The following is a 23,078-nucleotide window of genomic DNA, read 5'->3' on the forward strand; positions in this document are numbered from 1 at the left end:
TGTTTGTCCATTGGTGACAAATTACCTATGTATGTGTATACAGTATCCCATACCCTATCTATTGACTATTTAAGTCTTTTAAGATCCATTAAGATATAAAAGTCAAATATTTGTTGTCGTGCGATTGATTGGAATTCAGTATGTGAATATTTAGTTTAGGTTGTCACTTCAGAGTACAAATAACACTTCCACATAATTCCAAGCTGTATAATGTACGAAGCCTGAAAAAAAAATGTCTTGTCATCATGTGCATTTTTGAAAAAAACAAAACAAAAGAAAAGCACACATTTTTGTATGTTAAGTTTAAAATACTAAAATCAATAACTGCACACCCTCATCGATATTAAAAAACAAATTATCCATTTTGGGGGAGGGGGGGGGGCTAATTTGTATTTATTGCTACTAGTGTGAACTAGGAGGGGCATGTGGTTGACCCCCTGGGACTAAATCACAGTATATACATATTGCATTGCAGTGTAAACACAGACAGGGGCGGTGGAGGTGGAGATTGCATTTACCAAATGTTTTAGTTTACCTAGCAATGTATCATTGCTGTACATTAAATAAATTGTCAGTTAATAGATAAACATGTCTTGTTTTCAGGTTGTAAAAGCCAGGGTAAAAGACCTACAAGTCAAGAGATACAAGGTGATAGTATTAATACACATAGGGCAGATCAAAGACCAAGGACTGAAAATGGGAAGCCGATGTCTTTGGGATCCAAACAACGACACATTTTCATCATATGAATATGCTAATAACTCATTATTTGCCGTCGGTATCGTCTATGGGGTCTATTATGAATAAGTTATTGTCATGTTTTGCTTCACTGCTTACTTAATAAGGCTGTAATGAGCACTCACTAATTGATGATGTCATACACACCAAGTGATTATGTCATCATACCACATTGATGTCATCATACCAAATAGATGATGTCATACACATCAAGTGATGATGTCATCATATGAAATTGATGTCATACACATCAAGTGATGATGTCATCATACCAAATTGATGATGTCATACACATCAAGGGATAATGTCATCATAGCAAATTTTTTTAATGTCATGTATACAGACAGTGCACAACAAATTGAATGAAGAATGAATAGTTTAATTTACATAATTTGTTAACACTTTAGATAATACTAAATATGCTATATAATCTGCAAAAGCAAAAATGCAGCAGACTTTAAAACTGGCTTTGCTGTGCACATGGCGTAACTTAAAAACATCCATGGTGGTTTATCCTTGATGAGTCTTGGAAATATGTAACTGTGAAAAAGTACCGGGTAGTTATATTTTACCATAAGATGCATTATGGGATATTAAATATTCTATGCATCAGTTTTGACTCAACTCTGCTTTTTTAGGGATTTATTGTGATTTATTTTGTAGTCTCAGAATCCGTCCATATTCAGTATTGATATCACACATGATTCTAGAATCCGTCCGTATTGGTTGATATCACTGGTGATGAGGCATGCGTTTGTCTCTCTCTCTAGTGAGAAGAGTTTATGACTACGAAATAGTTATTAAGCCTTCTTATGAAATGAACTGACCTTTTAATTTGAGTTATTCCAACGTTTTCCTCTTTTTGTCAATCGATTAGGAAGTTATCACAACACAACAAAGTCGTTCAGTATGTTCAGAGAGACATGGATGTACATTAATTTGAAATAATGTCTGAAGAATTGGTCAGTCATTTCTCTATTGGTTGCCCTTAAAACACTAGTACTGTAGAGAGTGCGTTTCAGAGACAAATTCACAAAAGTGATTTGATCACCAATAATTTACTGGAAGCCTTTAATAACATATAAAATAATTTGCAAAATGAAACAAAAGAGGAAAATTCAATCAAATGCGTCAAAAGATTTTATTTGTGCCAATAGCTGAACATTACCAAGTATTTCCACTGATTTTTTTGAAATAGTGTTTTCAGCATTTTCGGAACTAACCAAGTCACCAGATTCCACTCACTCACAAATTATTTTCTTGCATATTTGTGTATATATTATTTTTGCAGTTAGAGAATCTTTAAATCTAAATAAGTATATACAGTTGTTTAATGTAAGTCTTAACTGTATTTTTAGAATGTCGGCGTCCATTTTTTTTCCTCACCTTTTTAATAATGTGTATTGTAAAGCAATATTTCTCCTAACACAGTGTGGAGGAGAGGGGGCTATTCAGTAGTTGCAATATTTCTTAATAGTTTTGCATGACTTCCAATTTTTTTTTGGTGTGGAATATATGAAAAGCTTATTAATAAAGCCATTTTTTCCTATCATAAACTGTAAAAAAAAAGTGCCAATCCATGCCCGATTCGAATACAAATTATGCAAATCTATGTATTTTATTTCCAACAGTGCCTTTATTTATTTTACTGTTCAGTAATTTTATGGCTGCATTTGGAAAAGGGTTCTTTTTGTGAGTGGAATTTGGAATTGCCCCATACTCTGGGGAACATTATTTTACTGACAATGGTGTGTTAACCAGACATGTCAACGATAGTTATCGTGCCCCTGCCAGTGGAAACACTTTAATGCATTCGCCAGCGAGGGCGCAATGCCTATCTTTGACCATGTCAGGCTATTAAAGTATGATGCTTGTGTGTGAAAAACGTACAAGAAAGAATCCGTTTCCAGGTGCAACTTGGGATAGATAGCCAATATTGATATCTTTCTAGCATTCCATTTATTGTATTATAACTATTTGGGAGAAAAGGTTTATCTCCCAAATTACTGATGAAATAACGTTGTTAATTGGAAAGAAAGACAGAGAGAGATTGTTATTTCATAAGTTGGAAAGATTTGACGATGTTCGTAGATTCCCAAACAGTAGATGTAAGTTACGAACGTTTTGCCGATTTTAAACAATATAATTCACACTATCACTGATTGCTGTGCTGCGTGAATTAATATGTAATATTGTATTTAGTATTGGATTTGGTGTACATAAATATAGTTTGTCACCAGAGGGACTCATTTTATGCTTGCGTTTTGCACCAAAATGAAATAAGCAAATAGATACACTATTTTAGAGTTCTTCAGACTTTATATTAATCTGGAGCTAAATGATATGAAACTAATTTATTAGGTGCTTCCAGATATTACAAGTGCAATGGTGAATTTATCAAGTAAACAAACTAGCGCCCTCTGTGGCAACCATGACGCTTGGGCACACCTTTGCAGTGTATTTTACAAGGCCGTAGGAACCATACCGGCTATGGCCGGACAACTTCTGCCGTCTCTTCACTTCGGCCCACGTCAACATACGCCTCGGGCCTTCAATGGATGGCTGGACCAACTAATTTTTGCTTCCTACGGCCTTGTTTTTACTAATAGCTGCTTGAGACTAACTAAAAAAAAATGTGCGTATTGCAAGTAGATGAAAATATTATGAATTCTGGCAATGTTTAATTCTTTTGCAACATTGATGGAGAATTGAAAACCAATCTCTCTAAACAATGCAATGCATTCTGGGAATAATGAGGATTGGTATATATTTATGATGCCATGATATAATATACAGTCAATAATATAATAATAGTAATAAATTTATTAAGAAACTATGAAATTGTATTGTGATATTTACTTATTATGTATTGGTAAAATTAAGTCATTGGCAGAAATGAACCTGGATGAAAAGTGAAATAATACACGAGGTTGACCATTTAAAATAATTGTAGAAAATAAAATTTGCAAAGATGGTGCAATGCATAAACCATGTAAGCGCATGCAAAAAATTTTTACTGGTCAGTTTGATAACCCATTGATTTCAAATAGTTGATCCCCCTAACAAGTCATTAACATGACATAGCCCCAGTTGAGCAGTAGTAAAGTGAAATAAGCCATTTTGAATCAAAATATACAACGAATGCATGTAAATCTGTCATTTTGAACAACATTTGTTAATATATCACCTGCTGTGGTTGATTTCCACAGGCTATGTGCTGCAAAACAATTCCAATCTGATAAACAAAACTATGTGCAAATGTTGCATTATATATACAATGTAAATCCCATTAGGAATTTGATCTTGAAAAAAATGAATATACACATGTGATAAGAAGTTTGAACAAAATTAGTCTAGATACAGCACAGATTCAAATGTGAAACTATAAGTTCTCGTTTTCAGACTTCATCCAAACAGGACAAGTAATCAATATATAATGGATTTGCATTTGCACAATCTCTAGATGTCATTTTGCGACTATAGAGGGCACCAAACTAAAAAAACAAATCTATCTTTATTTTAATTTGACACTACATACTGTAAAATGACAAATTTTCACTGGGTTTAAATTTCACTGATTTACCATTTCAGGCATATTCAGTGGGTTTTAAATTCAGTTTCGACATTTAGATAATGTGTTCTATGCTAAATTTTACATATTCACTGGGTTTTAATTTAGCGCATTTTCCAGTCAGCAAAATAAGCTAAATTAAAACCCAGTGAATAATTACCCCTTTTACAGGAGTTTATTAAAATTGTGCAAAGTTAAGTTGTACATGCAAAAACAGGAGTAAAAAATATACAAATCTATACAACTGGTTAAGCTAAGCATTAACATTTAAAAGTAAAAACATGGCAGATTTGTGTGTACTGTGCAAAATACAATTTAATCCTGCCTGCATGCCAACATCTACATGGTAGTCAGTAATTACCGGTAGTTACATGAAAATGTTGTCTGCATTCAACCTCTTTACCACCAGTTCCCTCTTCATCACAAATTTCCAAAATAGTCCTGTGCTAAAAAATAGCCAAAAACTGAAAATTTACTCGAACTTTGTCTGTTAGTTCATTTCCAGAAATATTGAAGAATATAAAAAAAAAAAGTGTTGAAAAATGTCTGGTGGAGAAAAGGTTAAATGCAGGTACATGTAAGAAATATGTAAGCATGACATTTGTAGACCAAGATTCATCGGATGACATCACAGGTTTATTTTTAATGAGAATATATGGATTGGTTCCAGAAAATACACTCCTGTAAATTAGAGATGTTACAATGTTTTTTGTGAATTATTTAAGTTGGAATACTTAGACAGGTTATTTCTTTCTGTTCATTGAATATTAAATGCGACAATTCTTTCTCAAATTAGCCTCTGACAAGATTACGCACAGCTAGGTTGAGAACTATCACACAGCAAACACAGATGCAAAAAAGAAACAAAAATATAATCTTTGCAAAATATTTTAAAAACCAATTTATCAAGAAAAAAAAATTTCATCGCATTTGTCCACTCATTAACGGCAAACCACTGTAACACGTACATAATGTGAATACGGTAATAATATATTATTAAATATTAAAATTATTGTATATTATATTGGAGATTCAGTAAAAATGGAAGACTTATTTATTATAAATAACAGTGGTGCAATATTGTGTGCGCCATATATACTGAGAAATTCACACTTACACACACACACACACAAAAAATAAAATTTGTACATTGGAAACAGCGCCACCTACAGTTGAAATGGCATGATAGCTGATGATGTTTAGCATATTTCACAAATTAAAAAAAAAAAAAAAAAATTGAATCACAATCAGTATTTAGTTCTGTCCATTCAGACAACCAGTATGTGTGGTACTTGTAAAGATATCTCAGTAATTATAATACAGTTGGCACTGGAAGGCTAAAAAATACCCCGCTTTTTCATTTATTTTTTATTTACATATATGTATAAAAATCTTATTTGTCTACTGGATAATAATTAATGTGAAAAATATTTGGCAGCATCATCTAGATAAAAAATATTTGTTTCTAATAAAATGCCATTGTATAATTGTTTAGGGATTGGTCACAGAAAGTCATGTGCTCTGTTAGGGAGCCAGGAAACCTGCATAATATAAGTACTTAAGCCATGTAACTAGGATGATGTAACATTGGATAACTAGATTGGCCATTGTCAATGAAACAATAATGAACACAATCAGTTCTCATGCAATAACTCAAAATAAAATAATTGATTAAATGCAAATTTGGCACATTGTTGAAATGATAACAATTTAGATACAACTCAAAACTATAACTCATGGCAACTGATAACACAAAAATGTAAAGATTTTTTAAAAACTCTACTGGTATACTGAACATGTAACTATTTATTCAAAGAATTTTAATTTCGCTATTCTCACTGTTATTAAAGTTGCATTAATTCACACTACTGTGAAGCATCACTTTTAGAGAAACTAATAACATAAAATGTGTAAAAATGTTGGTTTTGGTAAAAAAATAATGAAATAATAATATTATTCCCTGACCTTTTCACACACTTCATTTTGATAGTACTAATAGACAAGTATAACTACATGAATGTGATTGGCCTTCAAAGACAAACAAAGCCTTCTAACCTTGTGTCAATTTTTTTTACAAATTAATTTAGGAAGCCCATGTAAATTCATAATCAGCAACTGATTTTTCTAAACATTCACAATCTTAACGTTTGATGGTGTGTATATTGGTCAGACGATGGTACCTAGCAGATTTGTGAAAAGCAACTTTAAACAAAACATGTAAGATTATAATAAAACTCATCAGTTTGCATGGTAAATCCCGGAATTTAAAAACCAGTCGAATGTAATAAAACTTCAAAATAGTGAAATTAAAAACCAGTCAATTTCTTTTTACATAGCATATGTATTTTTCTCTATCTATGAAAGATATTTTCAAAAATTAAAAACAGAACTTTGATATTCAGAAGGATATTTTGAAACTAAAAAAGTGAATAGACAAATTTGCATACTTGACCCGTTGGGTTCCATATTTTTTGATAATCTTGGCCCAAATTAACATAATTTCCTGTTGTACAAAATTTTGGGAAAATAAAAAAAATTCTGGGTTTTAAGTTGTGAAAGGAGGCAAAAACTACCTTTTGCACTAATAAAGGTTTATATAGGACAATACCCTATATTATGGAAAATTAGGTACAAATCTGTTTGGAAAAATCAGAACATATTATAGCTGTGACAATGTCACTAGAGTTTTTTTTTCAGACAGAGAGTCTTTTAGTCAATGAGAAAATTATAAAAAAAAAAAAATCATACCAGTGGAAATGTAACCTTTGCTGAGCAAAAATGTTGTTGTGCAGAATATTAATTTGTATGAAATTAATAATGATTAAATTTTTACCATCACTCACGAATAATTGTTGTCTGCTATAACTAGTAAAATACATACTTTAATTAGACAGAAGACTTTGAGTGATTTACCCTAACTTATCATAAGTCAATTAAAAGAAATATTGTATCATTAAAAACCATACAATAGGTTGAGGTGGAGACCACCTACTGTTTCAATACACTGACAAACTTATGTACCACATACCGCAAAGTTTATAGTCAGATATCAAGATCCACATTGCTAATACCGGTATTATTAAATTGTGAAATATCATGACTGGCAGAAAGCACTGAAAGTTTGGGATATACCATTGTGGGTGGCAGGGGTGGCTTAGTCCATGACTATAAAATCGAGAATATTGTCTTCGCCTTCTGTCAGGTCTAGCGTGACTGGTCCGCAGGCAGATTTAATGGCAATAATGGCATCCCGGTGTGATTTGCCTTCCATGTTTTCACCGTTGATAGCAATAATTCTATCGCCAGGCTGAAAAACAAATAAACGAAAGAATAATAACAAACTATCATTGAGGGCGCCCTTAGTATCTTCCATACACGCCTAAGAGTTCTATCATTGGTCTTCACTACACTCTTATACCATTGAATAAATTCCATTACACTTCATTTATTCAATACTGATGGATGAGCCAGAGATGCGGCAGCTTTATTTACAGACGTGGATAGAAAAAGAAATTATTACATGACATGTGATACCAGGGTGGGCTGTTGTTGTGATCTCCCTGTTATCCTATGTCCGCCACCCAGGAAAAACCAGAGGTAAAAACCCTATACTCTGGAAACCTGTGTCCGAAAGCAATGCAGTACATAGAACAGGGACAGTGTCAGACTGCACTGTTATCACATAAGGGCAAAGCTAAATGAACTTTTAAAATTAATATTTGATGTAATTGAACTTGAACGTCTGTGAGCTGCTGAGTTGCTGACTAGACTGACTAACTTCCTACTGCTTCCCGCTATTCCCTATCTGATTGCCCCACCCATCTCATCAATTACTGTTACCATAACATTGAAGACAGTATTTTCCCTCTATACTATCAAACCCAGAGAAACGATATTTACGACCCCCCCCCCCCTCATAAAGACACAAAGAGGACTTGTTGACGAAAATCAGTGGGTGACCATCCCTTTGAAGGCATTTCAAAAGGTCATGTGTCAGATTCCACTGCTTTATAGCACAGGATAACAATGCTGAACACAAAAACACTAAGTAATCAGCAGATATTGAAACACTGTGGTTTAATCCACCCTGATTGTTTCATCACATTCAATCACTGCTTTTACACTTTTAATGACCAGGTACACTTGGCCATGGAGGAAGGGAGACAGTTAACCAATCAATAATCATAAGCTTTCCCCTCTTTTTATTTTTGTTAAATATAAAACATTTACCTTAAACTTTATCACACTGATTAATTATAAAACCATGCACTAATTACATGAATATATAACAACTTATAACAAATACTTTCATAAATAATTTCAGGGTACCTATTGCCACTGCAGTTTCACCAAAAACTACTAGTATATAAAAAAAAAATATCCAAACAAGCCCATAGAAATTTAACAACATAAAGCGGTATGTGCTCAGTACTGTAAAGTGACAATGTATAAAAACACACATCAGTACATTGACCTCACACTATGCAAGTGATCTGATGGTCAAAATAGCTCTGCTGTTTCAGCACAGTCTTGAGTATTTCCTCCAATGCACAGAAGAAAATAATCTAAGGTACACATACTAGTATAACAAAGTATCAAAGTAATTTGAGTAGCCGTTTTCAAGAACTCAACATTAATATTTTTTATCAAAATTATTCGCCAAGAATAGAGAATTGAAAATATCATCATGAAATGAACAAATCGGACAGAGGTTCCTTAATTTAAGGTACCTGCATACCAAGTATAAAAGCAATTGAGCTGGTAGTTTTCAAAAAGAAGTCGAGAACAGCATTTTTTACCGAAAATGACAAAAAAATTCGCCAAAAATAGAGAATTGCCGATAACGTCACAAAATGAACAAATGTAACAGAGGTCCACCCAAAGTACCAACATATCAAGTATAAATGCAATTGAAGTGATAGTTTTTAAGGAGAAGATGGAAATGTAAGTGTTTACCGACGGTCGACGACTGACAATCACTTATATGAACAGCTGAACTCTGACATCTATGATGACAGCAGAGCTAAAAAGCACCCCCCTCTCAAATACATTTTTGCAAGTAGATTGTCATAATTATTAAGGGAACTTCTTTTCTTTTATTTCTAGATAATTATGTGTGTTCATTGGAATTGATTGTGTTGCCATAGTTTTACTAAAAGCTACATCCAGCAAAAAACTGCATGCTTCTTCCAAAAAAGTGTTGGACAAAAAAAATTTTTTTTAATACCAGGTATAATTTGTGTTGCATATATACTGGTACTTACTTATAATATGTGCAACATTACATAAAATATTGGTTTAATTTAAATAAATTAACTCCCTTTTCTTTAAAGGCTTTCTGAAAATAATGCAACACATTCACTTGTACACATACCAAACAGTCACACATAAAAACCGAAAATGTACCAAGCTTTTATTCACTTAGCCTCAGACACATGGGAGAAGATTACTATGATCGATAATTGGTACAACTCACAGTCTGCCAAATCAGTTACGGTTGAGTGGGACAACTGAACAGAGTTTTAAAGTGAATCAGATAAGTGCCCAGATATAATGACCATTTTCACACGTTTCTGACACTGATTTGACCTTTATGACCCAAATTTTCCCGAAAGACCAAACATACATCACAGAAAATACAATACAGTAAAAAGAATTTTTTTTATGGTGATAGATTACTTTACTACAATTACATGAACTTTTAATCTTTAAGTATTCAATCTTTGGTTACCATGGCAATGTCCCAGCCTTTATAATAATTTTTACAACTACAGTGAATTTTCAAAAGAACGTTGCGTGTGCACAATGATTGTATGTTGTTAGAGTAACTATAACTATTCATCTACCCAAAGTATTGTTGACAGATACTAACACCAATGTCTAATATTAGTAAGCAACGAGTGATTAATGGTGGTAAATTATAGCTTCTTTTTTTTTAAATTTGAGCCTTCAACCACTTGTTGAATTTCATACATCTTGTATTGTTATTCGGGCACTCTGTGCATCATCATTTTTTCTCTTCAAAATTTTATGCAACACAACATTTTGTACATTTTTCTATATTTTTTTAGAATTTCTTTGTTAATTTTGACTAAATAAATATAATTGTACATTTGCTAAAACTCTTGATAAAATTTTTTTAAAAATATGGAAAACTTGGGAGAGCTTTATTACGCAAAAGCTAGGGAGATGAAAAAAGTTGATTTTGGTGTTCAAGGAGTTCATGTGCCTTGAGTTGTTACTGTAAATGTATTAATTATTCACTGGGTTTTAATTTCACTATTTTCGATGATAAGTAAAATCCGCTAAATTCAATCTATGTGAACATGTAAAATAACATTAAAACTCATGAAAATAAAACACAGTGAATATGCTGAAAACATCAAAATAGTGAAATTAAATTTCAGTGAAAACAAATGATTTTACAGTACATGGTGGACTAAGGTCAAGTAACCCTGACATGCATTCAGATATGCAAGTAAAAACACTCTGAAATGAACAGACAACACAGACACATAGATACACGAATAATACGTTACACCAAGCACAGAAAATAAAATGATACTAGGTATTCATGGGATGATGGAATTTAAACAATAAAGTGGCGTGAATCTGTGAATGATTACAGATTGTACGAATAGTGCTGGTAGTTGAGTAAGCTGAAACAATCCATTTCTTTGGACCCTCTAACTTGCTGTTTTTTTTTTCACATTATGTATGCATTGACTTGCATTGCTATATAGTTATCAATATTCTTCTAAGTAATTATTCAAAATTAGCTTGACAATCGGGAAATGTCCCTTTTTCAATGATTAAAGTATTAGCAGGCTTGTATTGTTAGCTGTGTTCATAAAAGTCATGTTGGATATGCTTCTACTTAAGTGTAAAGCTCTTCCAACATAAAATCCATTGCCTTTTCGTAAATTTGTAATTTTGTAAATTGTTTATTTACATGTATTTTTGAAATGTATTTGTAGAATAAGTTTTTAGATGAAGTCTGTGCAGAGTAAAACAGAGTCACCTGCGCATGCGTCAAATGGCCATAGCGTGTCATTGTTTACAAAAAAACGTCTACCCACGAGCCTTTGCGTTTTTAGCGTGTTGTTAGCGTCGTTGGGGACTCAATTCCCGAACATGCGCAGGTGACGAACTTCAGCTTTAATATATATATTAATTGCTATTCTTTGTTATTGATTATTATTAAAAAATGAACTAAAAATTAAGTTAATAATAAGAAACTTACCCGCATGGAAGTCTTGGCAGCATGACCATGCTGATCTACGCTAGCTACGAATAGCGGGACATGACCCAACGGTGACATCACACCTCCTGATATGCTGAAACCAAATCCTCTTCGACCTTCTTGTAATTCCACTCTCCTGTTAATAAATAATAATTAAAATGATTTGTTTCTCGTAAATGGTGTGATCTAATGAGCTGTGTGATGTATTGTGTAGCTATGTGATGTATTGTATAGTTATGTGATGTATTGTATAGTTATGTGATGTATTGTAGAGTTATGTGATGTATTGTATAGTTATGTGATGTATTGTATAGTTATGTGATGTATTGTGTAGCTATGTGATGTGATGTATTGTATAGTTATGTGATGTATTGTATAGTTATGTGATGTATTGTAGAGTTATGTGATGTATTGTATAGTTATGTGATGTATTGTATAGTTATGTGATGTATTGTATAGTTATGTGATGTATTGTATAGTTATGTGATGTATTGTATAGCTATGTGATGTATTGTATAGTTATGTGATGTATTGTGTAGCCATGTGATGTAGTGTATAGTCATGTGATGTAGTGTATAGTTATGTGATGTAGTTTCGAGTTACGTGATGTAGTGTATAGCCATGTGATGTAGTGTACAGTCATGTGATGTAGTGTATAGTCATGTGATGTAGTGTATAGTCATGTGATGTAGTGTATAGTTATGTGATGTAGTTTCGAGTTACGTGATGTAGTGTATAGCCATGTGATGTAGTGTACAGTCATGTGATGTAGTGTACAGTCATGTGATGTAGTATATTGTTATGTGATGTATTGTATAGCTGTGTGATGTATTGTATAGTTATGTGATGTATTGTGTAGCCGTGTGATGTATTGTGTAGCCGTGTGATGTATTGTGTAGCCGTGTGATGTATTGTGTAGCCGTGTGATGTATTGTATAGTTATGTGATGTATTGTGCAGCTGTGTGATGTATTGTATAGCTGTGTGATGTATTGTATAGCCGTGTGATGTATTGTATAGTCATGTGATGTATTGTAAAGTTACGTGATGTATTGTATAGTTATGTGATGTATTGTGTAGCCGTGTGATGTAGTGTATAGTCATGTGATGTAGTGTATAGTCATGTGATGTAGTGTATAGTCATGTGATGTAGTGTATAGCCATGTGATGTAGTGTATAGCCATGTGATGTAGTGTATAGTCATGTGATGCATTGTATAGCCGTGTGATGTATTGTATTGTAACTTATGTGATGTAGTGTATAGTCATGTGATTATTGTATAGCCGTGTGATGTATTGTATTGTAACTTATGTGATGTAGTGTATAGTCATGTGATTATTGTATAGCCGTGTGATGTATTGTATAGCTGTTTGATGTTTTACAGTGTCTCAAATTGCAAAAGAAATTTCAATAACAATTTTAAATTCAAAACGGAAGGGTCGTCACCTGCGCACACGGGAGAATTGAGTCCCAAGCAATGATAACAACACATGCTAAAAATGCAAAGGCTCATGGGTAGACGCTTGTTTGTAAACAATGACACGCTATGGCCACCTGACACATACACAAGTGACAACACCCTCGCTTTAATTTTAAAATCTTGAAAAATATTAAGTATATTTTCACTTGAGTTAATTTTTGATAGTCATAAAGTAAATGCTTTTACAGTGTTTCACATTGCATGGAAATTTCAATAACAATTTTAAATTTACTTTTAAAATCTTGAAAAATATAAAAGAAATTTTCACTTGAGTTAATTTTTGATAGTCATAAAGTAAATGATTTTACAGTATCTCAAATTGCAAAAGAAATTTCAATAACAATTTTAAATTTAATTTTAAAATCTTGAAAAATATAAAAGAAATTTTCACTTGAGTTAATTTTTGATAGTCATAAAGTAAATGCTTTTACAGTGTCTCAAATTGCAAAAGAAATTTCAATAACAATTTTAAATTTAATTTTAAAATCTTGAAAAATATAAAGTATATTTTCACTTGTGTTAATTTTTGATAGACATGAAGTGAATGCTTTTGAAGTTTATGGTTTACCTACAGACCTAAAATGATTCAATATGACTAGACTCTGTCACTTTGATTACATAAATGGCCTTGTACATTAATTCTTATTACAGCTTTCATAATGGTGAATTGGTACATTTATAAATGTCAATATTTGTATATTATTCAATTTGCAGCATGACAGGATTAGTAAATATCTGTAATATTGTTTGAATAAAAAAAAAATGATTTGATTTAATATTATCACTCCTGATCATTAAATTTTCATAAGAGTCAAATGTCAGTAGCAGTGAACATTTTTCTTAAGTCCTACAACACAGTGTCAGTGACAAAATGTTGTCTTCCCCAAATGCCATAAAATCCCGAAAATTCCTGGCAGTAATAATTAACCATTTCACCACCAGTTCCCATTTTTCATTACAAATTTACATAATAGTTTTGTTTATGGTCTGCACTTTCCTTCAGAAGATTGGGACAAAATTTTTTTTTAGCCAAATTTTTGGAGTAAAAACTGAAAATTGACTCAAATTTTGTCTGTTCGCTCCAAAATTAGGGTTAATTTCCAGAAATATTGAAAAATATAAGAAAAGAGTACAGAAAAAATTCCCCAGAGGTTAAAATTGACTAGTAATAATAGTAATAATAATAATAATAATAAAATAAAAAAAAAAATAATTACATGGTTATAAATTCCTCTAGAAAGCCAGTGACAGTTGTCATAGTAAAAATGAATGGAATATAGCACATTAAATTCCCATAATGCTATTATATTTTTATATAAGCCCAATCATATAATTATAAACATAAATGATGGTTTTTTGTGGTAAAATTCACTATAAATACAATTTATATTCAATTTACGCAGCAGAGAAAATGTTTATAGATGGGTCGCATAGTATAAAAATATTATAAATAATAAACAAACAAATGTCATCAAGACTGACTGAGCTGTCAAACTCTAGTAATTATATTATTCCACAATTTCTGAATTTAATTGTTTGACCCCTGAGATTAATATAAAAGTCAGTCATATTTTCCTACGATATGTCTTGCTATAAATTCCTACATGCGGGATCACTGCGTGTTACAGACATTGCACACAGAAATGGATACACGCTGTCACATTCTGCAGCTATATGTACCAATGCATATATTGACTCTCAATAGATACACCATATGGCTTGATTTTTTAAATAGAAATTTGCTTCTGAATACAGTGCGTGGTATCTCCTCTCATCTGAATCTTAATATTTATCACTGGATTTTATGTATCCAATATAGTTGAGATAACATGAATCAAAACTGTACTGCTCTAATCGGCTTCTCACTCAGTGGGAACGCCAACAGATATATACGCTACTTTCAAAACTGCAATAATACTTAAAAATACGTTCTGTCAGCTAATTTTAGCTAATTTAGCTCTTTCATAATTTAGCTAATTCTCACAATGAGAGTGATGACAATTAATTTAGCTAATTTGAGTTGACGCTAATTTAAAATAAGGTATGTTCTCACAATGAGTTTGTTGACACTTTAACTAAATTAAGAATCAGTTTAATAATACCAGAATTGAGTCAAATTCACTAAAACGGCATGTAGCTATTTTAACATGTTTTGCAGTAAATCTTTGTGTAATTAATTTAGGGAATCTGAGGTAAACATACAACAGCCATATAATTATGAAACCAGATTGGAAAGTTTGATCAATGTATGGACATTTTGATATTTTTTGTTTTTGTTTTTAACAACAATTTTTTTTTATTATTTCGCAATAAAGAAAATGATAATTTCAAAATTTCAAAAATAAATTAACAAAACTGAAACAAATATGTAATCTGTGGTCTCAAAAATCACTCAATTATTGGTAAGATTCGGACTTTCACAGTTTCTTTTTATAGCAACAATGATTCATACACCAAAACTAGTTATCAAAGAGATAAAACAGATTATATTTAAGTTTATTTGGAACGGGAGAAACAAAGTTAAAAGGAATACATTGATCTCCATTATTGAAAATGGGGGTCTTAATATGATTGAAGTTGACTCTTTCATAAAAGGCACAAAAAATATAATGGGTTAAAAAACTATTATGGATGGGGTTTTAGGGGGTTTTGGGAGTAATATTATTTTTTTGTGTAATATTGAGATTAAAGAGTTGATAAATAAGGTCCCACTCTTCTATTATGATATTTTACAAAATTGGTTAAAAATTACCCATATAAATCCTGAAACTGTACAGCAAATTGATAGCCAGATACTTTGGAATAATAAATTTTTAAAGATTGCTAACCATTCAGTGTATTTCCGGGGATTGGCAAACAAAAATATTAATAGGATTGGGGATTTAATTGACACCAATGGAAACTTTTATAATTGGGGTTTTTGGAATACTAAAGGTATTTCACAAGTAGAATTTTTCCAAATTCAGGGCATAGTAGATGCTATTGAATGGAGCCTTGTAAATTCTCCTTTGTGTTCACTCTTCCAATTGTATAATAAAAACAATTGAACATCTTTTAGTTGACTGTCACCATGTTCAAAAATTATGGAATGCATTGCAGGCAGGGTGTAGTATTATTCAACAAATAGAGTGTAATGAAGTAAATATAATTTTAGGTATTTTAAATGATGACAATCTAATTTTGAACCATTTCATTTTTCTGTTCAAAAAGTATATTTATAGCTGTAGAAGAAATGCTACAATCCCTTCTGCAAATGCGTTTAAATCACTAGTCCGTGAAAATAGAAAAATAGAGTTGGAAATAGCCAACTATAGGAAAGGAACAATATCATTATCGTAAATGGGAGCTCTTAAATAATTGGTTGGCTTAAATACAAGTAAATTAATCTTGTTTTTGTTATTGTCTCACCACCGTATACCAGACAGGGTTTCTCATGTACATTTTTTTTTTTCAGGGGGATTTTGTCATTTGCTCTGTAACATTTTCATATTGATTTTTAAATCTTCAACCAAAAGCCAAACCAATCAATATTTTAAAACATTTTTATTTCCTGTCTCTAATTAGAAAAAAGTATATCTTGCGACATCAAAATATATCGTTAAAAATGAGATATATTTCATATTACAGTGATTGACCAAGATGACACAATGGAATGGGTAACACACCGCCATCGCCTGTAGACGCCATTTTTTTCACATTCATTTTGGCTATATACTTGGATGTACTCAGCAGACAATGTATGTGTTAAGACAACGCATGTCTATATATGATAGCAACTGACATGACATAATGGCATGAAATTTACGCAATGAAATTGATACACTCCATATTGTGTTGTGCTGTGCCAATATTAGGGTATAGAAGTGTGAAAATATTTTAATTAGATTTGGGCTGTAACAGAATATTATTTAAACTAATATGGATGATATTGTTTGCATGCTACTCTATTGTGATACCAACACAGGCACTTATGTTCCTTAACTGTGGCTTAATTATTTCAAATATTTGGAGTAGTTTTGATCAATATTACTAATATATGGAAAATCTGACTTAATATACTTTTTTTAAAAACACATTGAATTGAAAAAAAACCCATTAAAAACATGTTTCTAACACATGATATATTATTGTAATATTCAAATTTATTGTTTATGTCAGTGTACCTAAAATTCAAACCATTTTTTTTGCACCTTATTAATATTTAAATTACTTTCTGTAAAAATGTATTTAAAAAAATCACTTTTTAAAATTGTTTGTCAGTGAAATGAGAAAACACTTTAAAAATTGATAAAAATTAAAAGCTAGTGTTCCAATGATACAATATAAAATACGACATCTGTGCAGTTGTCACACGTTCCCTTGACTTTAATCATTATTGTCAATTTTTATATAAATTCATCACAAGTAACAATGAATGAATACATAATCTCAATAGAGTTAGATTTTGATAAAAAACAACATTTTTGAACAAATAGGTCATATAATTGATTATATTTAAGAAGCTATACAAAAGTTAACAATGGTTGTGAAACAGTAATTTCTTGTGAACACCACAAAGTAAACTAAAATCGCCACCCATCATAAATTTGCCAGTATTTTTCACAAAAGTGACCTGTAAACTATTAAAGTCCATTTGGTCTAAAACTCAATTTTGTTATTTCAGGGGGGGGGGGGGTGTAATGTACGAAATGTCATTGCACCTAACAATGATCAGAAAAAAATTATTACTAAAAAACACAGAATAGAATTCAGTGACAATAATTTATAAAAAGAAATTCGGCAGTAAATATTTATTGTGCAGCTTTCTATCATATAAATGATATTATTACTTCAGTTTCTGTTCAAACTGACGAACAATTCAGAACAAACAATGGAAGGCTGAAATGAAACGTAATCTATTAAACTTGTTTTCAAGTCGCCACAATACAAGGAGATTTCAAGTATATAACACTGGGATTAGGACAGCATTTCTGTCTGCATTGATGGATGACTATTTCGCCTCACCTCTCAAATAGGCGTTTTCAGATTAGAAAAAGCCCTTTCCAAGCTGCCAACTAGGTCAAAGTACATTGAAACACACTCTCAGATCCAGAAAACACAATAACATTTTAAAAGCATGTTGAATAAAAGTGCATGTACACCATTAGTGATTAGGTTAAGCCATTTATTAAGGCTCAGCAGAAGTCTAGTATCTAAATATTCTGTTGAGTTGAGAAAATCCACCAATAATTTATATTGACAACTTTTAATCCAACTTAATTTCTCTAACTTATTTTATAATTTGCATACAATGCCACCATGCATTGTCCTATTTCTGTTTCTCACCCACTTAGGCCAGACTTTTATTATCCCTTGTTTCGCGAACCCACCGAATGAACAGGAGCCGAAAATGAAATAAAAATAAAGTTTTATTTCAGCGTAATTTCTCGCGCCCGCCGACTTGTAAGCACAAAAAATTGCTAAAAAAACATTATTTTTATCTTCATTTTTTTACTGCCCGCCGCATACCAAATCCAAGTTGCATTTTCGTGGGAGTATCATGATCAAAGTACCGAAGTCTCGCGCAGATGAGAAACAAGGTTATACATGGAATAAAATTTTATTTCATTTCTCTTCTTCGATCAATGATCTCACTTACAATTCTTTGAGAATCACACAAATCTAATGTAAAAAATAAATTAATTTGATTTTTTTTTCGCCCTGTTCCGCAGTACAATAGAATAATAAATTAAGATTAGTTAATTATGATTATTTTTTATAAAATGTTATGATAAAATAAATACTTAAACCTGCCTGCCTGCCTACCTAACCTTTTTTTTTCAATGTTACCAAAAACACAGTTGGCCCAAATAAAATAACTTATTTTTGTTACATTTTTCGTAGTGATGGTTGAGTCCAATTTCTCAGTGAAAATTGCTAATGTGAGAAACATCTTTGATTTTGTGCATTTTCATTTCAATATACACTTGATTTAAGGCATTTTACAACATTTCTCATCACCAAATGTGCTTAAGAGGAACACTGACAAATGAAAAAGGAGTTACCAATAGTTGTTTCCATTGGAACAAGGACTTTGTGATTTCCCTATATTAATTCGTTTTATGGCAGCCATTTTTGATTGAAAAATTTACTTGACTGATTTTCATAATTTAAAAACTTTCAAAAGATTTAAATAAATATTCTTGTCAAAAGTGTAATAGCCATGTCAATACTCTAATAATAATTAAAAAAAAAAAATTTTTTTTTTACAGATTTTATTCAGCATTTATAAATATATATTTCAAAACATATATGTTAATCAATATAAATTAAATATGTTAACAGTACCTGATATCACCTGTGCATTCAGACCATTCGGCTGACACTCCGGATGCCGACGCAGAATCACTGTTGCTGTCAAAGTTTGCTGCATCTGAGACAAACATAGAAAAAAAACCCCAATACATTACATTCAATATGTTGAAAAAAAGAATGTACTGTATCTAATGTACCATATCTAAAATGACATTGTGACCAAATCCTAGACTGATTTATTTGGATATACCACTTTTACCTATCAACATATTTCTCAGGTACCATTATCGAGATACCATTAGAGACCCCACCCACCTATTGATTACATATCCTTAAAAAGACACTTTACATTACCGGTATTATATACAGTAGGTCTTGAGAAAAACTGAAGATATGCGAAAGAAAAAAAAACAACACAAAAACATACATGTACTATAACTGTTAAGCGCGGGATACTACAAATGTTTGCGAAATGGTACAAAAAAACAAAATTTCACAAAAACGAATCATAGAAAATGGTGATTTTTTTTTGTTCATGATAGTACATGATTGGCTCTTTGTTGCATAGCAATGAAAATATTCCGACTTGAAAAGCTTTATTTTTATGTCTGATATATATATCTACCCGGTATCTCGGGTGACTGCAACAGTAAGGAACGAGTTTTGTAGGAATCTGAGCCGCAGACAAGGACTGCCATAATTATTCATTCAACATGTGTTTCTATGCAATTGATTAGCCATGATTTATAACTGTATAGTAATAAACTCTTCTCACTTATGATAAAGAAAACTTTCAGTTGTTAAATCTAAACTGTAAAAATCGTTATCGTTTGTATCTCTGTGTATGTTTTGATTAATTTCACAATGACCTAATAAATCTAGCAAAGTTTGCACCATTGAGCACCTGGTTCTCCAAAGATGTTAACAGCTAAAGATACAAACAGTTGATGAACTTCACCCCTCACAAATATACATGATAATGGCTCTCACTAGATGAAATGCATTGATTTAGATGTGTAAATTAACTAGTCTTTACAGTGTAGTGCACTGTATTGTTCATCGTTATAGGTACCATCACCGTGACGACACAATAGCTTCTGAATGTCAAATTTGAAACCCATTACACTGTAACGACCTGAATTAAATGCGTGTTTATTAATATTGACATATTTTAGTCTCTTTCACGACTGGTTGCCAAATATACACTACGAAGCTTTAGAAAAAAGAAAAAAAATCTCAACTCTTGATCCAAGTTTTTGTTTTTAAACAGGGCTACATGGCTGTCTTCAGAATAAAAGAGAACATTTCAATAGAAGCTGGACTTATTAACATGTATATCACATATTTGATACTGGAATCCAACATGACTGAGGCATCAAACCTGGAGGTTCACTCAAGTTGAAGAAATCACAAAGTCAGTCCGTTGTCAATTATATATATTGCAATTGAAATCTAAATTCATTAATTATAAGTTTTAAGCACATTTGTTAGATTTCAATCTCTAACTCTTAACTATTTACTGTTCCAAAACATTAAAATTTAAAAGATTTAAAAAAATCAGTCACGGTGAAATTAAGAAAAATCAAATAATTTCCATGTATTTACAATATCAATCATGGTCCCATCCATTTGGACTGAATGGAAATAAAAATAAAAATTTGCAAATTAACTGAGATTGAATAATAATTTACCGTCCCAATCATCATCCGATTCATCCCTCATTCCTCGTGTCACCATGACAACCGGTTCAATATAAACTGATTTCTGGGGGTAGGGATAGTCCTTGTGAGATGGTCCGACAGCTGATGCCATAGTTGAGGTGACGTGGGAGAAAAACGAAACAACTTCACGGGGTATGCGAAGGCTATTAACTGCTTATAAGTGCTACAGGATAACGCAATGCTGAACGGAAAACAAAGTACGACTGATGAGACACAGTGCGTATCATGAACAAAAACGCTTACTTCCTTTATTATGCGCTAGGAATGCCCGGGTCAGACTGCCAAGTAACTTTACCCAGCCATGCACGTAATACAGTTTCTCTTACCTGCTTGTTCATTGTTGATATCCCCACTCCCGCTGTCATTGGTCGAACTCGTAACGGATGCGGTTTCTGCCTTCTCGATTTCACACTGTTCTATATTTTTGACATCGATTTCTTCGACGTCAGATTCAGCCTCGGTTATATTTAACTCCCTCAGCTGTATATCCGAAAGGCTATCTTCCATAATTATCTACTTCACAACACCTTACGTAAATATATATATGAACCGAGACGCGAACGTCACAGTCGATCGCCCACCAGGCGCCGCTGAAATTCCAGAAAGACCACAGGATTATTTTCGCCCACCAATGGTGAAAATTTTCGATCTACTCACAACATAACATCACGTCTGCCACTGACACCAAACAAAGACCTGTGACCTGAGTGTTCAACTACATATCCTGTAGTTTCGAGACTAATTTAGTGACAGCCTGGACGTGAAATATCTATCGGAATGAACACTGTACAAGCAACAGGTGTCCTATTCAGTTTCCACTTTCCTTTTCAGCTGGACTAAAAGACTCCTTAGGTAACTCGAAATTCACGCGATAATGGTTATGATTTATTTTGCTGTTGACGCTTGTTTGTTACTGGTGGTTGTTTAATTTTAACTTCAAATCTCGACAAAGAAATCGTCATTGTCATATGCGTTTCATTATTGTATTATAGATTGTATTTTGAAATAACTGTATGTTACTAGTACCAGTCACGAGAAAAAAATTGCCGTTGGTGGCGTTTTTCACAAGTACAAGACCGTGGGGCTATTCACGCGAAGCTTGGTCTACTTTGCAATTTCTTGGGGCTGGGGAAACGTTGATTTTTTTGAACAAATGTTTAGTTGAAGCGGAGATTCCTTCTCTATAGATTCCTGTTGGCCAGTAGTAGTGCATCTTTGCCACACAAAAAAAAACGCACCCACAGTCCAGATATTTACATATGTATGTAAATAAACCTACAAACAACATTGCTCAATTCGTCTATTATCATCAATAATTTAAGAAAGATTGAGCCTCGATTGCTACAGTATTTGCGGAGGTCAAACAAGTTCACGTTTATACGTTATACATACATTGTATGGCGATTAAAATTATAAGGAATGTCAGTATACTGATTGGAGAGAAGCTGATAATTTTGTGATAACACAGTCTAAATGTTGATAATTATCCACCATGATTTAATTTCTTTAAATCGATATCGATGTTTATGATTTTGAGAAAATGATAATGACAACTTCTTCCACTTTCTGTGTAACAGAGCACATCTATAGATGGCGCTGTTCCTAGAGATCTAGACGGTGAGAAAGCTTTGTTTGATATCTACTGTGGAATACTTTATTTTCGCTGGAATTAATTTTTACTGAAAAGGCTTTTTGGGCGTTGTGCTTGGAATTTATTTTCACTGATTTTTGGTGAGTTTAATGTGAAATATAGAAAAAAAGTATATTCGCTGGATTATATTTTCACGGAATCATCCCTTCAGCGAAAATAGCGAAAAAAATAAATTCCAAGCAAAAATAAAGTATTCTACAGATCTAACGAATTTAGAAGATTATTATTACTTTCGGTGTAGATTTTGTTAATAAGGTAATTTTACCATTTTTGAGCTGGTTTTAGATCCTCATGAAAAAACATCAGCATACGAAATATTGATTATTGATATAAGTATTCGTTCAATGAAAAATCTCATCTAACGGATCGTACTGCTATGTT

General features: G+C 32.2%; 2 protein-coding genes across 3 annotated transcripts in view; one reads left to right on the forward strand and one right to left on the reverse strand.

Annotated features, from left to right (window-relative positions):
• Positions 1–3,579, forward strand: part of LOC100371960 (dynein light chain Tctex-type 5-B-like) — a 31,650-nt gene extending 28,071 nt beyond the window's left edge. Inside the window, exon 4 of the mRNA XM_085503167.1 lies at positions 604–3,579. Within this exon, the coding sequence (XP_085359293.1) occupies positions 604–807 (204 nt within the window). The 3' untranslated portion in view covers positions 808–3,579. The remainder of the gene's footprint in view (positions 1–603) is intronic.
• LOC144344793 (inaD-like protein) lies at positions 3,544–21,868 on the reverse strand. 2 transcript variants are annotated; one of them, XM_078006591.2, is made up of 4 exons: positions 21,373–21,868; positions 19,359–19,443; positions 11,553–11,688; positions 3,544–7,616 (listed from the first exon to the last, which is right to left on the reverse strand). In XM_078006591.2, the coding sequence occupies exons 1-4, from the start codon at positions 21,551–21,553 to the stop codon at positions 7,464–7,466; spliced, it is 555 nt and encodes a 184-aa protein (XP_077862717.2). In that variant the 5' UTR covers positions 21,554–21,868; the 3' UTR covers positions 3,544–7,463. The 2 variants fall into 2 exon arrangements, with proteins under 2 accessions (XP_077862717.2, XP_085359292.1); XM_085503166.1 differs by lacking the exon at positions 21,373–21,868 and adding an exon at positions 21,017–21,161.
• Between the last annotated feature and the right edge of the window lie 1,210 nt (positions 21,869–23,078).

This window comes from Saccoglossus kowalevskii, chromosome 9 (assembly GCF_978046115.1).
Source record: "Saccoglossus kowalevskii chromosome 9, keSacKowa6.1, whole genome shotgun sequence".
In the NCBI taxonomy this organism is placed as follows: domain Eukaryota; kingdom Metazoa; phylum Hemichordata; class Enteropneusta; family Harrimaniidae; genus Saccoglossus; species Saccoglossus kowalevskii.